Source organism: Beta vulgaris, chromosome 5, assembly GCF_026745355.1.
Source record: "Beta vulgaris subsp. vulgaris cultivar EL10 chromosome 5, EL10.2, whole genome shotgun sequence".
NCBI classification, from domain to species: Eukaryota; Viridiplantae; Streptophyta; class Magnoliopsida; order Caryophyllales; family Amaranthaceae; genus Beta; species Beta vulgaris.
The window spans coordinates 65,817,625-65,833,746 of NC_079206.1; the positions used below are offsets into that span (position 1 = coordinate 65,817,625).

Consider the following 16,122-nt stretch of genomic DNA (forward strand, 5'->3'; position numbering starts at 1 on the left):
TCTATATATCGTAGACTTTGAGGATAAACTCTCAAGAGGAATTGCGAAGTAAAAGCCGCGTAAACATGGACTTAACATAGCACATATGGAACATGTAATTGTCATGCATCATGCATGCACAAAGGACAAACAAAAATTAAGAAAACACGACGGCTGATTCACATTCGAACATCGATAAGGTGACATTTACGAGTGCATGAAGCCGTGCACAACTTTTAGTAATAAGGTGAATGTAATTAAGATGTTTCTCAATCGCGCTAATTATCGTATGAATGCTTATTATTTGAATTGTAAAAAACTCATTTTTATTTTCTATAAAGGTAATATTATTGTTTGTTCGTCAAAATAAAAACCATTGGTATACACATATGTAATAATATATGCATTTCCAAAGGTGGTCCCAGGTTCGCTCCCTAAAAATGCTGCATCATTTGTTGGAAAATCATTTTCGTCATTTTGTGCTTAATTTAGCTCGAATTCAAGTTAGTCAAAATAATCTTCTATATTTGGTTAATTTGATTATTGGGTCATCTTCACCCAAAAAAAAAAACAAGAATGTCTATGATGTTGGGGGGAACATTGATGCATAGAGAATTGACAAAAGACATGACACTATGGTAGGTTGAAGAATGAAGAGAAGAACACAACTAGGACTCAAGTTCAACCGGTTAAACACATGATTAGGAAGGACTTTGAAACGTACATGTGAATTGTGATGTTGCAAAGTAAAACATTAGCACGTATACCTCCCATAATCTCTCCATAAATGTATATCTATTGCTTTTTGTTGTTATATAAATAAAATAAAATAATATAGATACACAGAGCCTTATAAGGATTATGTTAGGAGTATTGGGCCATAGCCCATTAGGTTAAGTTGTGTTAGGTTAAATTTATGTTATGTTTTTCTATATAAAAGGTTGTAATCTTTATGATATGAAACAAGCAATAATAACAAAAACTTCTTCTGTCTTTCTCTCTATTTTATCATGGTATCAGAGCCAGGCCCACAGAGGGTCCGTTAATTTATTCTGGGCCAATTGAAAAAGAGACCTCACATGTGAGGGGGAGTGTTGAAGCTATGATGTATAGCGCACACCACATGTGAGTGTCCCACATTGATTAAATTAGAGAGATGGATTCACTTTATAATGCAAAAGGATTACTCCCCTTATTGCCATATGGTTTTAAGGTGGAACCTCCTTTGTGTTGTGAAGTGGACTCTCTCTCCTTGTGATGGGGGCGGCCCAGGCCCATATTTAACATGATATCAGAGCTAATGGGCTATGGCCCAATACTCCTAACAGATTATCTCAACAATGTTGTATTTTTAAGAATTAGTAATTTTTAATAATATTTTACTGATGTATTAAGGGTGGATGAACCGATGAAATAACATGCACATATATATAAGATTACACTTACATGCCTCAAAATTCAATATTTAGTTTTGATGCTATCTAGTTTATCATTCTTTTTATTTTTGCTGACTTGACATTTTAAATTTGCGTAATATTTTAAGAAAATCTGCTATTATATTTGCTTTTTGATTCGTTAGCAAATAATCTTTCTTTATCACAAAATTCGAGAGAAGCTCGAATACCCAATTATCAATAACAAAGTAACTAAATTTACATTTTTCTACCTTATTGTTGTTTTTAACATGAGACACTTACAAGGAACTCGGTCAAAGCTCAATTCGATTAAAACTCGGACAAAACTTGACTCAAAATATTAATGAGTTTAAGCTATGTTTAATTCACCTGAAATTTTCTGATCTGAACTTATTTTTTCTAATCTGATCTGATTTGGTCTGAATTGATCTGATTTACAAGATCTTATCTTTTAGATTTTTCTCAATATATAAGAAAAAATATAGTCAAGTGGAGTCTTGTTTGATTCATCTCAATGAATACTTTATTAATATTCAATTATTATAAATTTTACTAATATGTAATGAAAGTTATTTAATAGTAATAATAATTTTTAAATATAAGCATGATCTGAATTGATCTGATCTAAACTTATTTTTTCTAATCTGATCTGATTTGATCTCAAATAAGCAAAGATAAGGTGAACTAAACATAGCCTTCGTCAGGCTAGTTCAAACTCAATTCACATCATTACAACCCCTATTTTCTACCAAAAGTAGGGCTGTTCAGAGTGCGGTCTGGACCGCACCAAACCGCAACCCAAACCGTTTTTTTGCGGTTTGGGTTGGTTTGTGGTTTCAAAATTGCGGTTTGGGTTATGATTTCAAGCAAACTGCGGTTTGCGGTTTGGGTTGGGTTTTAATTTTTGTAAACCGAAACCGCATCATAAACCGCAATCTTATATGATCTTTTTTTTAAAAAAATTTTATCTATTTTGATTTTTTTAAATACACTTGACAAGGTGGCATACAACTAAAAAAAATAAGTTTGAGGTAAATAACTTGGACACTTGATAAATTATTATTTATGTTTAATTATGAATTCAACTTCCTATTTATTTGGACTCTTTATATTTAGTAACATTTTTTTTTTACTCTTAGATTAAAAATTTAATGTCACGGAGGAAAAAATGGTTAAACCGCAAACCAAACCGCACCAAACCGTTTTGCGCGGTTCGGTTTGGGTTGGTTTGGGCAAAAGTGCGGTGCGGTTTGGGTTGGGAAAATGCCAAACCGTATATTTGCGGTTTGGGTTGGGTTACATCCCAAACCGCACCAACCCAAACCGCGAACACCCCTAACCAAAAGTCAACCTTTCCCTTCCCATTTTAATCCAATCCCAACCTGCCACATACACTCAAAACCCAACCTATTACTATACCTTGACACGTCAAAAAAAAAAAAAAAAAAAACTCTCCCCACATTTCCTCATCCTCAAGAAATCAAAATTAAGATAAAGCAATAATCTATATCTTCAATCAAATTCATCCCCAAAATAAAGTAAAAAGCACCCAAATCAAATTTCCCAGAAAACAAAAATGGCGAATTCATCAATAATAATAATTCCCCAAATTGATACCTTAATTCCAGGTCTACCAAACGATCTCTCAGCTTTAATCTTATCATACATACCATACCCATTTCATGATCGTTTAAAATCAACATGTAAATCATGGAGAAAATTCTACTCATCAAATTCCCCACTTTCTCTCAGACAAACCCATCTTTCTCTCTCATCACTCTCTCACCTCATCTGTATTTTCCCAGAAGACCCATCTTTAACCTCCCCATATCTTTTCGACCCGACCCATTTAGCTTGGGCCCAAATTCCACCTATGCCCATAAACCCACATGTATACTCTCTCTCAAATTTCGCATCTTTAACTGTTGGGCCGCACTTATATGTGTTAGGTGGGTCACAGTTTGATACCCGGTCTTTCCCACTGGACCGGCCCACTGCAGTTTCTGAGGTTTGGAGGTTTGATTTTGGGCTTGGAAAGTGGGACCGGGTTTCTAGTATGAGGACCCCACGTGGGTCCCTAGCTGCGGCGGTGGGGAAAGGGGTGATCTACGTGGCAGGGGGTGGGTCCCGGCATACGATGTTTGGGGCTGCAGGGAGTAGGGTGGGGTCGGCTGAGGTGTATGATATTGAGAGGGATGAGTGGGGCCCGCTTGATGAGTTGCCCGGGTCACGGGCCGGGTGTGTTGGGTTTTGTGTGGGTGGGGGGAGGGAGTTTTGGGTCATGGGCGGGTACGGCGAAGCGAGGACGATTAATGGGGTATTGCCGGTGGATGAGTATTATAAGGATGTGGTGGTGTTGGAGGTGAAGGATGGTGGTGGCGGTGGCGGAGGCGGGTGGAGGGAGATTGGGGATATGTGGGAGGAGAAGGAGAGAGCAAGGCTTGGTAAGGTTGTGGTTATTGATGATGATCATGAGGAGGAGGAGGTGTTTATGCTTGATGGGAATGACATTTTTAGGTGAAGATTTTTATCTCCCTTTTTAGTTTATGTGATTATATTGGTACTTGATTTTGATTGCATTGTTGATTAGGATTGCATTGTTGGTTTATTTGGATTTATGGAATTGATTGTGAAATGATCATTGTTTTAGACTGAACATGCTGTTTTTATTGATATGTAGACAATGTAGGTATCTGTTTTTATTGCACAACATTAGTAGTAATGCAGCTTTACTGCACAATTGTAGAAGCTTTCGACAATCTTAGGTAGAGACATGGATTAGATGATATCATGATATAGCTGTTTATTATACATCGGCAGTAACAGTGTCCAGGTCTGGATATTTGTATCCCAGGTCCGTAAGGTGATAGGATTCTCAGTTTCATGCAGTGTTTCCGTTTAATGAATATCTGTAGCTCTGAATAGAGTGTAGGTAATTATTTCCGTATCGCGGTATATCTGAGACTTGGAAGATGTTTTGGGTGCAAATCCTGCGTATTAACTCTCTGCCCGATTTGCATTAGTAACTTATCAAGCGAACCCCTCCCTCCGCTCCTTTTCGAATCTACTAGCACTCTAGCAACCGTTCCCTGTTTGCAAAAGCCTCTTTGTGAGAGCTTTGGCATTGCAGCATTTAAATGAGTCTTTTGCTATCTATGTGATATATCAAAAGCGAGCCTCTAGTATGCAATACAACTAATACCATTGTTAATGATAATGGTATGCTTCAAAGTCATACAATGTGTTTTTTGATCAATTGAACCTGTGGAGTCCTGTTGTTTAAAGGGAAATATCTACTTTCTTTTTTCCTAATTAAACAAGATAATACTCTATTGGGAGGCTCAGGATCCTCATATGTCATTCATCGTTGTTGTCGCTCCTTGTTTTCTTCTCCTGTTGGGAGTGTAGCATATACTTAGAAGTAGATGACAGGGTCTTTTCTATTATTCGATCATTAGAACTTGAACTTTTGCTTACACTTAACGAGGCAAGCTCATGATTCTGTTACTCTGAACTTTTGTGCTACAAGCTTACAATTAGTGCCTTTTGTATTTGTCATTGCTCCTTTTAGACTTACTATTGAACTTTTTTGATGAATTACTATGAAAATTGCCAGTAACCCATCTTCCCCGTACTTCTTGATGAGGTGTTGATCGCAGGGCAATCTCCTGGGAGATGGCCGGGGATTGCCAGTGCACCACCCCCAAGGCCCCAACTACTTTAACAGAACTTGTACTGTTTCTTCTAACAAAACCATGTCGATACTTCTAACTGAAGCTATATGGTTTTTTTTCCATTCTCAATCGAATTGGCTATGTCTGTCTTTTGTTCTTGTCAAATATGATCAGCTTGTCTTCAGGATTTGAGCAACATTTTCATGTTTTACAGGAAAATTTTACTATATTTTCTGTGTCATTTATATATGCCTGTCCAATCTTTTGTAAGTGATTCATTCTCCATACTTCTAAATATTACAGGTATAATATGGTGTCAAATCGCTGGTATAAGGAGTCAACTGTTCCGAGAAAAACTCAGGATGGATCACAGTTTGGCTTCGTGGCGCTTCAAGGAGAGCTTAATGTGATTTCCCTCCTCCAGGGAGTTGATTTGTCAGCTATTCGGAGATCAAGGCATCGTAAAAGGGGTACTGCTCTGTTCATGCAAATCTACAACCCTAGAAACATGTCATGGAGATCTCTTGTAACTCGGATGCCTTTTCCGTGTTCTATAGATTTCAAAACTGCAGTTATGTGCACACTACTTGTGTAGTCTACATGTATGACGTGGGGTGTGTCCTCTTGGCCTTAAAATATAAGTTTCGGAGAAAGTGTAAAGTAAAGGTGAAACTAGACTCGATGAATTGAAGAGGCTTAATAAGTTCAGTTAAGATAAGTGCAGGTGGAGATATTGCACAGCATTAAGAACATGTAAAACCATTGCTATGTAATGTAGTTCATTGATCTGTATAGTTAAGTGTTCATACATACCATTGTAAAAGTACAGTTCTTATGAGATGTTTACTAATACTAATTTCCTTAGCTTTGTAAGGTGATATCATGTTAATGCTTTATGGGTATGAGATATACACGTGAAGTTTCTAGCCTCCAACTTTACATCTCTCCGAATTTGAAAAACTATGATATAGATATCGGCTAAAACTGTTATTTTCACGGATTGACTGGCTTCTTGTTCTCTTTCGGAACTCTCAAATCCATCACATATAATATAAAGTTCAGATTGGTTACTGCGTAAGTGACTGATTGTTTTTCCAGTACGTTTTTCCGGTTAACCATTAACCGTTATTTAAGTTATACTATTTTATTTTACTTAATAATCTACATGTAGTTTTTATATTTTTTGTGCATATAATTTAATATTATATCTAATATAAAATATATTATAAAGTGGGTAATAAATCCATTGGAAGATATGACTAATCGTAAGAATTCACTTTATTCTCTAATTATAGTGTTTATATTACTACTAAAGTTTCTGAAGAAGCACATACTTCTCTCTAATTTTCTAGAGAGAGAATGTTCCCTCTATGGTTCATCTCTTGGGAGGGTTTTTTTCTTCTCTTTTGAAGGTTTTGCCCCTAGACCGGGCCTCTTTAATTTCTCTCATCTCTCTCTCCTTCTATCCTCCTTCTCTTTCTCCTCTTCATTTCTGTGTTTTTGGTGGTTGGCCCGAAAGGGGGGACTGTCGGCCGGGATCTGTCCCTAACCATCCCTTGCCGACGGGCCACCCATCTTCTCCTCCTTCTTGATAGGCTAAGATCAGCGTTTGTTTTGCGTGGTTCGGCCTTCTTCTTGCAGTCTGCAGACCGATCCTCGCTCCACCGCGGATCGATCTCCTGGTGCGGGTTCTCTGGGCTTGGGTATTTTGGCTGTAAAGCCTGGGTTGGATTCTATCAATTTTTGGGCTTAAGGGTTAGGTTCCGGTGCTGCAATCCATGTCCGATCAGGGAAGGATCTGATCTTGTGCTAGGCGGGGTGTATGGCTGTGTAGTCTATTCCAAAATGGAGGATTTAATTGCTTTGGTGTTTTCCTTTATTTTTGTGTGTTTGTGTGTGATTTTAATACCCATGTGCATAAATAAATCTCTTGTTTTTATGGGTATATATGGAGTGATGTGTTGAAGATCCATGGTTTCATGATTTTTGCCAGAGTTGCAAAGACTACGGATGTATGTTCACCAGATTAATTATGCATCAACAGATAGAATGCCGAAACAGAGCGAACTCACATAATCGTATTGCTTCAGATGAAGAGAATTTTTTTAAGGCTAATTCTTATCAAATCTGTGATGTAGTCAATTATGAAGGTTCATGTATGTCTGTTAGTTTTCTAAATTTGTCAGAAATTTTTGTAAGTGTCGTTTGGCCTTACAATTAATGAAATCCTTTTTCTTCCTGTAAGAAAAAAAGAAGCACATACTTCCTCTAATTGTTGTTACTTAGTAACAAATATTAAATTTAATGTAATTGTTGGAGTTTCGCCATAATTAAATTGAAAAAAATATTTTGATTTTTCGGTTAACCGTTTACTCAATAATCATAACCATGACAGTGTCGTTTAACCGTTTCTTTTATCGCTTTGTTTTTTTTTTGATCCATATGAGCCACGAAGGCGGTACAAAGTACAAAGAATGGGCGGGGGATTCGAACCTGTGACCTTTCGTTTACAGCACCTCAATCTTAACCACTAGGCCAAGACATCGTTGGTAAAAAAATTTAGAAATTGCATAGTATAGGATTTTATCTCGAGACCTAAAGTACATATACTAAAGTCTTAACCACTAGACTAAGTTATATTTAGTAAAATAATTGTCTGATTTTTGACCGATTTTTACCAGTGCGATTACCACCCATTTAGACCGATTTTTGAGTTTCGTTTTTTTTAACACTCCCAGCTATAACATCACAAAATATCACAAAATTAAGGCAAGAAACAATTTGATTATATTGTACTCCATAATACAACAATCTTTACTATGTACTATTTAAAATTGTGACACAAGTAGTATCTATATTGTTTATGTCCAAGAAGAAAAAAACTAACACTATTATAGTTAAAATACATGCCAATACCTAAATTCTTTTAGTTGTAATATTTTTATTATTGCAATAAAAAAACTTGAATGGATCGGCTTCACAATAACTTATTGTGCACTGGAAACCTTATAATATAGTCAATTTTCTTTGATATAGTTAGTTTCTGTTTGATGTAGTCTTTTTTTTATCATATAATAACCTTTGATATAGTCAGTTTTTGTATGATATAGTCAATTTTATGATATAGTCAATTTTCGTATGATATAATCGAGCTTTTTTGATAAAAAAAACTTAAATGAAACCAATGCATACTAACTTAGTATGCACCGGATTGGTAATTGATATTAACTTCATATAGTGGGTTTGTACTTATATACAATATAGTGGATTTTATCAACGGAAAACATATAATGATATTATATGCAATACAATGAAGGATTTAATTTTAATATAATGTTTTAACATGCAGGAAGATGTAAGTTGTGTAGTATATATATCGTGACACATGATTTAACATATAAAAAGATATTTCTGCATGATGTTACATTCTGCATGATATAATATGTTTTTTGAACGATATACGGAGTTTCTGAATTATATAGGGATGGTTTAGAAATGATGTAGTTTTTGCATGATATAATATATTTCTGAATGATATAGTCAGTTTATGCATAATCTCAACCACGACGATGAAATCTGTAAGGTGTTTATTTCGTGGTGGCATTTCTGGTTTGCTCGCAACAAGATTGTGTTTGCTCAGGAATCTTTAGTTCCTTACAGGGTCGCGAATTCCATTATTCAGTTCTTTAAGAATTGGAGGCATGCGCAAGGTCTAGATGAATGGGTGTATGTTTCTCCTTGGACTAAGTCTAGTAGTCAGACCAAGGAGGTGTGGTGGGTCAAACCCCCGAGAAAATGTTTAAGCTCGACTTTGATGGTTCCAAAGTGGCGAATGGTGGTACCTCTTATGGGTTTGTAATTCGGGACTCTCAAGGGAGTATTTCTTTGGTGGGTGCAGGGAGGCTCCACCATAATTTGTCCATTTTGACAGCGGGAGCCTGGGGTATGAGAGAGGGAATTCGAGCAGCCATTTCTTTAGGGATTTCTCATGTTATTATAGAGGGTGATAATCTGGTTATTATTAATTCCCTCAAGAATATTTGGAAGATCCCTTGGGAAATTAACAATGTTATTTTGGATGTAGGGTCTGACCTAAAGGCATTTGTTTTGGTTTCTTTCAACCATTGTTTCCGTGAAGCTAATCAAGCAGCGGACTTCATGGCTCACAAGAGTCACTCGGTTCTCTCCCCTCACCGGTGGTTTGAGCTTAATGATTCTAGGTTCTCTTCCATCATCCGTAAGGATGTGTTAGGTTGGTCCTATTTCACTGGCTAATCTAGTTTTTCTCTCCTAATAAAAAAAATGTAGTGTGTTTCTGCATGATATAATTGGTTTTTGGATATTATAGTGGTTTTTTTCGAAATGATATGTGCTTCTGGCCTGGTGCACACTAATATTAGCGAAAATTGGGTCCACGCAAGTCAGATGGTTTCTGATATAGTCAATTTTTGAATAATAAAGTCCGTTTGGATGCAAAATAAATTTTTACAAACCTAGTCCACCCAAGACGTTTCGTGTGGAAGGAGACAAGGAGTAGTGTATTTCTCAACCATTTCCCAAAAGAAATGACAGAAAAAAAAAAAAACAACAAAACCATTTTATTACAATCAAACCATCATAGCTTAAAGTATTGGACTAGTACACAAGAAAAAGGGAAAAATACATCACATCGAACTTGAAGAAAATAAAGTGCAAGAAAAAACTTGGTAAATGATATTAAAACACAAGTAAAACTAAACAGTTAACAGTAGGACTGTAGGAGCATGCATGGTACTTTGCTAGACACAGTTACCATCCCAATAACTTGAGCAACTATATGGATCACAGCAAGACGCAAAGCCTTGTCGCCATATCCCACAAGCGTAACCCTCAGGCAAGCATCCAAGATCTGCAAGATTTAAATACGTCGTGTTTAAAGTTGAGTCGAAAAAGTAAAATCAGACTTCAAAAAAATAACATCAAAATGCGTTATTTCAGGTGAAAAGAACATATATAGTTCAGTGACTTTAAATTTACTTAAGCCTTTTTGTCTCGGATAAGTAATAGGAGTAATAGATTGTCGAATAAGAATAGTAAGTAGCTAGGTAGTAATATAGAGATGGAGATGAGCATTTACAGAAAATGAATTTACGGTAATAATAGGAATTTTTTTTAAAGGTAAGATGAAGTTTCTTGTAAGGAGCGAGGAAAATTTGGGATCTTTCCTTGCAAGGGGTGAAATTCGATTTCAGTAGTACTGGAATAGGAAGGGATGCCAACATCCCTAACTAAGCTATCACATGCTGCTCGGACAATAATATCAATATAACATCAAACTTACCCCTAGTACATCCACCAAGCAAAGAATTGCAATGGTACCCGTCACAACAGGGGCTGAAAGGATTGCAACTTTGTCCTTCACATGACCCCAACACTTTCCCACTAAACATCACTTGCACTGCAAAAACATTCAATGAAAATATTTGCTATATTATCAAGTGACAATAGACATTTATTATTAGAGTACATAAGGAAACGATATCTTAAACTAAATATAATACTAATAATATACTTATCTAATATTATAAGAAAATTATACTCGTTTCCTTATGTATTATAATATTTATTTTAGATTGAAGATTAAGAGAAAATGCAAATGAAACTCAAAATTTACATGATTACCTAATACAAGGAAAAAAAGGACTGAAAATATATTGATTTTTTGGTGCTTTCCCTCCATTTCTTTTAAGGAGATTGATGATTTGATGCAATTGCCAAGTATTAGGAGCCCTATTTATACTAATAATCCTCCCACACCCAATTAATTAATTAGATGGCAGCTCCATTTTTTACTTAATTGTGATTGTCAATTGTTATTACCCTTATTTAATGTCACATGCAATAATCGAATAACTATATAGTTAAATATTTAAAGTCAGCTCATCATTTATACTCAACACTTAATTGAGTAATAGTTTTATTAGAGTTGTGTGAAGCACAAAATCACTTTGAATATGTAAGATATCTTCAAGTAATAATCATGTTATGATCAAGTCTAGTTACGGATTCCTTCATAAAGTCAAGTAACTACTCGTACAAAAATTATTAAAAGAGACGGACTAATTTTAATATAAAGTAGACTTAGTCATTAAATATATTAAACTAGTCACAAGAAGAAATTAACTTAGTCACTATTAAGCTAATCCTCTTTTTAATATTGGACTTACTTTTACCTAATATTAATTTAAAAGTCGACAGTCTCTTATTGGACAAACTCCTATTCATAAATGATAAATGGAGACATAGAGTAGTAGCTTTCCTAGTCTTATTTTAAGTAGACTCGATAGTTAGTCTCCTTTGCTGGTCTATTTTATTTTGGTTGTATTTTTATTCTTTAGCTAAGTAGTTGCTCTGGCTTTTCACTAGAGTCTCGTTGTTTTATTTAAATAAGCTCTTCATTTATATTTTTTTCGTTTATGATCTCACTTGTGATACACTCAGACAGATATATGTTAATTGAACCAGATGCAAGCAATTGGTACCATGAGAAGTCCAAAAAAAATTCAATGGTATAAAAACTATCGATTTGTGGAAAACTCCGTAATTCTGGAGTCTCTACCATTGATCAATATATATAGGAGAGTTACAATTCTGATTAATCTGATTGTATCAAGAAACATAATAAAGACTAGAAGTTAGTGGCCCGAGCTTCACACAGTCCAAAACGCGTTACAAAGTCGATAAAATATAAAATGCATCCTAACGCGTATTTTAACCACAATAAAATATTTTCAAATAGATATAATAATAACATAACGTATAAATATAATTTTACCAAGTAAACAAAATACTTATACGATATCATTATTTGTAGAATAAAATACTAGACTTTAAGTGAATAGAGATCAACTAAGGAACAAATAGCACGAAAATTAGGAGAAAACCATTGTGTTACCGTCTTTGTCCATGGCGGCATGAAAGAGTGGTGGTACCATAGGGTAATGCGTGTATATATTGCGCTCCCACAATACAAAAAGAACATTTACGAATACGAAAACGAACATTTTACTATTGAAATGAAACATTAAAAAAATTCACTTACCAAAATGAACATTTTACTGTTGAAATGGAATATTACAACAATTCATTTACGAAAAAGAATATTTTACTGTTGAAGTGGAACATTACCAGTTAAGAAAATGAACATTTTATTGTTGAAGTGGAATATTACTAGAATCAATTACTTAAATAGAATATATGTTTATGGAATTTAGAACATATTCTTAGCCCTCGGAGAAAATAAAACATTTTTTTGGTAGAAAATAAGTTTTAAAATAACATTTTTTTAAATAGAACGTTTAGTTATCGAAAATAGACAATTTTCAAAACATAGAAAATAATTTTCTACTGAAGAAACGCTTAAAACGAACATTCGTAGAAATAGAACATTTGCTTATTGAAAATAAAACAATTTTTACTGAATATAGAACATATTTTTTGCTGAAAAATATGTTTAAAATGAATATATACTCATCGAAAATAAAACAAATTTACTAGATGCATAGTGTGCACGTGCTCCTAGAAGCACAATAGAATTTTCAAACATCGTATACTATAATTTACATCACAACAAGAATGTCACCCTTTTCCGTCCGCCAAAATCGGATGCTAAAAACGCGGGATCGGACGCTAAATCTATTAGCGTCCGTCAACGGACGCTAAAAGACTGATGCAAAACCCCTAGTCGCTAATTTTAGCGTCCGAAATTTCAAATTTAGCATCCGACTTTATAGTTGGACGCTAATTAGCATCCGACTTTATAGTCGGATGCTAATTAGCGTCCGTCTTTACTAATTAGCGTCCGAGTCTAAAGTCGGATGCTAATTAGCGTCCGACTATAAAGTCGAATGCTAATTAGAAAAGTCGGATGCTAATTAGCGTCCGACCCTAAAGTCGGATGCTAATTAGCGTCCGACCCTAAAGTCGGACCCCAGACTAATTCTCTTCTTTTTTTTTTCAAATGTAATGTTGAAACTTGTGAGTAACCACTTTTCCTTGGTTATTATGTTTAGTCAAACTTGTCACGATCAAATATAATAATGCAAATGTAGAAGGAAAAATTATAATTATTATTATATGTAATAAAAGTAATTACAATATAAATAGAAATGATAAGGATTTTTTGTCCCAAACTACCTTTAACTTTCAAGTTTTTGCGAGAAACTACCTTATAAAAAAATTGTTGTCCTAAACTACCTTACTTTACAAATTTGTTGTTGACAGCTACCTTATGCCGGTTTCCGGCATTGACTTTTGTTTTTTCCAGTTCAAAATTGTGGGAAAAATAAAATTACCTTGTGGGAATTGAGGAGGGTGATTGTTTCAATTTTAGTTTAAGTAGAAGAGGAATTTAATGGTGGATTGGTGGTACAAAGTGTCACATAGATATGAGGGAGAAAGCGCGCGCACACCGGAAAATGAGGAAATTAGGGTGGGGAAAATTAAAAAAAGGATTTGAAGAGGTCAAGTGATATAATGTGACAATAAAAAAGCGGAAAAAACAAAAGTCAACGTCGGAAATCGGCCTAAGGTAGTTGTCAACAACAAAATGGTAAAAGTAAGGTAGTTTGGGACAACAATTTATTTATAAGGTAGTTTCTCGCAAAAACATAAAAGTTAAAGGTAGTTTGGGACAAAAAACCCAAATGATAAATCAAAATTTGTGAATAATTTACATCCTTACTTAAATAAATAATAACAAAAAATCTATGTAATACATTAGAAAGAAATCATTTCTTCTTCAATATACAAATCTTCAATCTTCAACCTTTCCAAAGTCACCCTATCAAACTCAAACAAACCTGCAAAAGAAAAAAAAAAAATCAAAATTAGAAACAGAATTAGAAACAAAGGTCACTCTCCAGGAAAAACATAACTTACAAGAGCTTAGTCTGCTCAAGCACAATCTAGTTAAAACAGACCATATAGTTGGAGCTCGTACTCAAAATCCAATTCGTTATTTCCCAGGAATCGCTTCCTAGAAAGAGGAAAGTGAGTAATGTACCTGGGCCATCTATATCAGCAAATATGGTTGTGAAATCATCATCATTAACGCCCACTTTGATTCCTTCTGGAGGTGTTTCGTCGAGATTTTTTAACTCTTTTGCAAGCTGCTTAATAAGATTTTGTGGAAGATTTTCATTTGTAGCCTACATGCAAAGAAAAGACAGAAAAATCATCTCTTTTTATACTATGAAAAGATTTCTGGAGCATTCTAAACTTCTGCATCAAAGTTAAAGTCTCCTCAGGCGACTATTATTAAAGAAGTGTTAGTACTTGTCTGGTAGGCATAAAAATTTACAAGCTATACTTCCCATAAAGTTGGAAGCACAAAACTTGAATACTCTTTTGAGTTGTTTTGGTTCTATGAAGCACAAAAACCTCAGGAACACAAGGTTTCCCAGTTTCAAGGACATTTTAGTTTACACAATCTGAGCCGATTTCAAGCCAATGAAGCTTGTAATGTATGGATGCTAAACTTTCTCAGTTTCTACAGTCCAACTATACTTCCCATAAAAATTTACAAGCTATACTTCCCATAAAGTTCATGAATTCTGTCTCTCTAAAACATTTACAATTTCATAATCAAATTACATAATTTCATGAACAACATGCAACATTTCCCAACCAATATCTCATAATTCCAGCAGAAAAACAGTCAATCAACATTCAACAACAATAGAAAACCAGAACTAACAGTAGATTAAGCCAATATACTTTATAATTTTATACTTGGAACAATGCACGAAAAAAAAAAGGGGAGATCAAAGCCTTAAGTTTAGATTAGTTCAATAATTTCAACTTTTAACTCAACATTAGTTGTAAAAATTTAAAATAATCTTACAAATTAACAGAATAACAAAAATAATATACCGTTACGCTGCAAACTTGCATAGCTCTTGAAATCTATTAACGGTGGAAATCATAAAATTCAGACCCAAGAAATTAGAGAGAAGAGAGAGGAAATCGACAGCTTAATTATTGGAAACAAATGGAGAGATAGAGAAGAACAAGTGTTAATAAAAATTCATGATGTTTCTTTCTACAGAGTACAAAAAAGAATGGTGAAGTAATTAACCCAACCCAAAATTTGTCATGAATTTATTGGAATCAAAGTTCATAGTAATGTAAACTTCAAAACAAGTTTCAATTCGAAAGTAAATGAATTTTAATTAGTAAACAACTTACTACACACAGAAGCTACAACAACCATCCACAAATGCGGCAAGAACGCCAAGAAGCGCGGGAGCACTGCTGCGGCGGCAGCACCAGAGGAGAGAGAAAGTGAACAAATTTTTGGGGTTTCAGTCTTTTGTAAAATGTTTGGAATGAATGTGAACAAGTGTTATTGAATTTATTATACCGGTCAAACCCAACCCAAAATGCGAAACCCTAACCCCAAATACCCAAACCACCCACGAACCCAGAGCCCCACCCAACCGAACCCCCACACGAGCCGGAAAGCACCACCCTCCCCGAACAACCCCACGAACAGACCCACCCAAACCAAAACAACAGATCCAAAACCCAAACCAAAACAACAGATCCAAAACCCAAACCAAAACAACATATCCAAAAACCCAAACCAAAAAATTGAAAATTGAAAAACAGAAATCCGAAAACGAAAATTCAAACGACAATTAAAAGTAAAATAAACTATACCTGATAAAGAAGCGGCGGTGATGCTTGAAGACGACGATGAAGCTCAGAGACAGAAGCGGCGATGATGCAACCAACTGAACAAAACCCTACCACAACTAACTGAACAAAAATACCAGATCTAAACGAGTGAAATAACGAAAACCACAATTTTTCTGAGGAAAATGAATAGTTTGAGGGAGATGAAGAGTTAGACAGAGGAAAGAATTGAGGTGAGAGAGAATTGAGTGAGAGAGAATTGAGTGAGAGAGGACCATATGGCGTTATGGACAATAATTGGACGGTTTGGTCGATTGATTTTGGTAGGGCCAATAAATTAGCACTGAACGGACGCTAATTAGTGTCCGTTTTTGTAG

At 35.0% G+C, this 16,122-nt stretch overlaps 1 protein-coding gene and 1 long non-coding RNA gene across 3 annotated transcripts; one reads left to right on the plus strand and one right to left on the minus strand.

Moving 5' to 3' along the window:
• The first annotated feature begins 2,806 nt into the window (after nucleotides 1–2,806).
• Nucleotides 2,807–5,932, plus strand: LOC104894627 (F-box/kelch-repeat protein OR23). Its single transcript, XM_010680905.4, has 2 exons — nucleotides 2,807–3,911; nucleotides 5,372–5,932. Exons 1-2 carry the CDS (start codon nucleotides 2,971–2,973, stop codon nucleotides 5,661–5,663), a joined length of 1,233 nt encoding a protein of 410 aa, XP_010679207.1. The 5' UTR covers nucleotides 2,807–2,970; the 3' UTR covers nucleotides 5,664–5,932.
• A 7,223-nt stretch (nucleotides 5,933–13,155) lies between these two features.
• On the minus strand, nucleotides 13,156–16,081 carry LOC104894629 (uncharacterized). Of its 2 annotated transcripts, none has more exons than XR_007273993.2 (3): nucleotides 15,770–16,081; nucleotides 14,112–15,013; nucleotides 13,156–13,908 (listed from the first exon to the last, which is right to left on the minus strand). It is a non-coding gene; the product is annotated as an uncharacterized LOC104894629 (long non-coding RNA). The 2 variants fall into 2 exon arrangements; XR_790246.4 differs by having other exon boundaries at nucleotides 14,112–14,256; nucleotides 15,770–16,061.
• Between the last annotated feature and the right edge of the window lie 41 nt (nucleotides 16,082–16,122).

Bases quoted from the DNA above. Each gene is read 5' to 3' on its own strand.
- LOC104894627 (XM_010680905.4), top strand. From the start codon at position 2,971: ATGGCGAATTCATCAATAATAATAATTCCCCAAATTGATACCTTAATT. The intron at 3,912-5,371 runs GTGAAGATTTTT...TAAATATTACAG, and splicing joins GATGGGAATGACATTTTTAG to GTATAATATGGTGTCAAATC.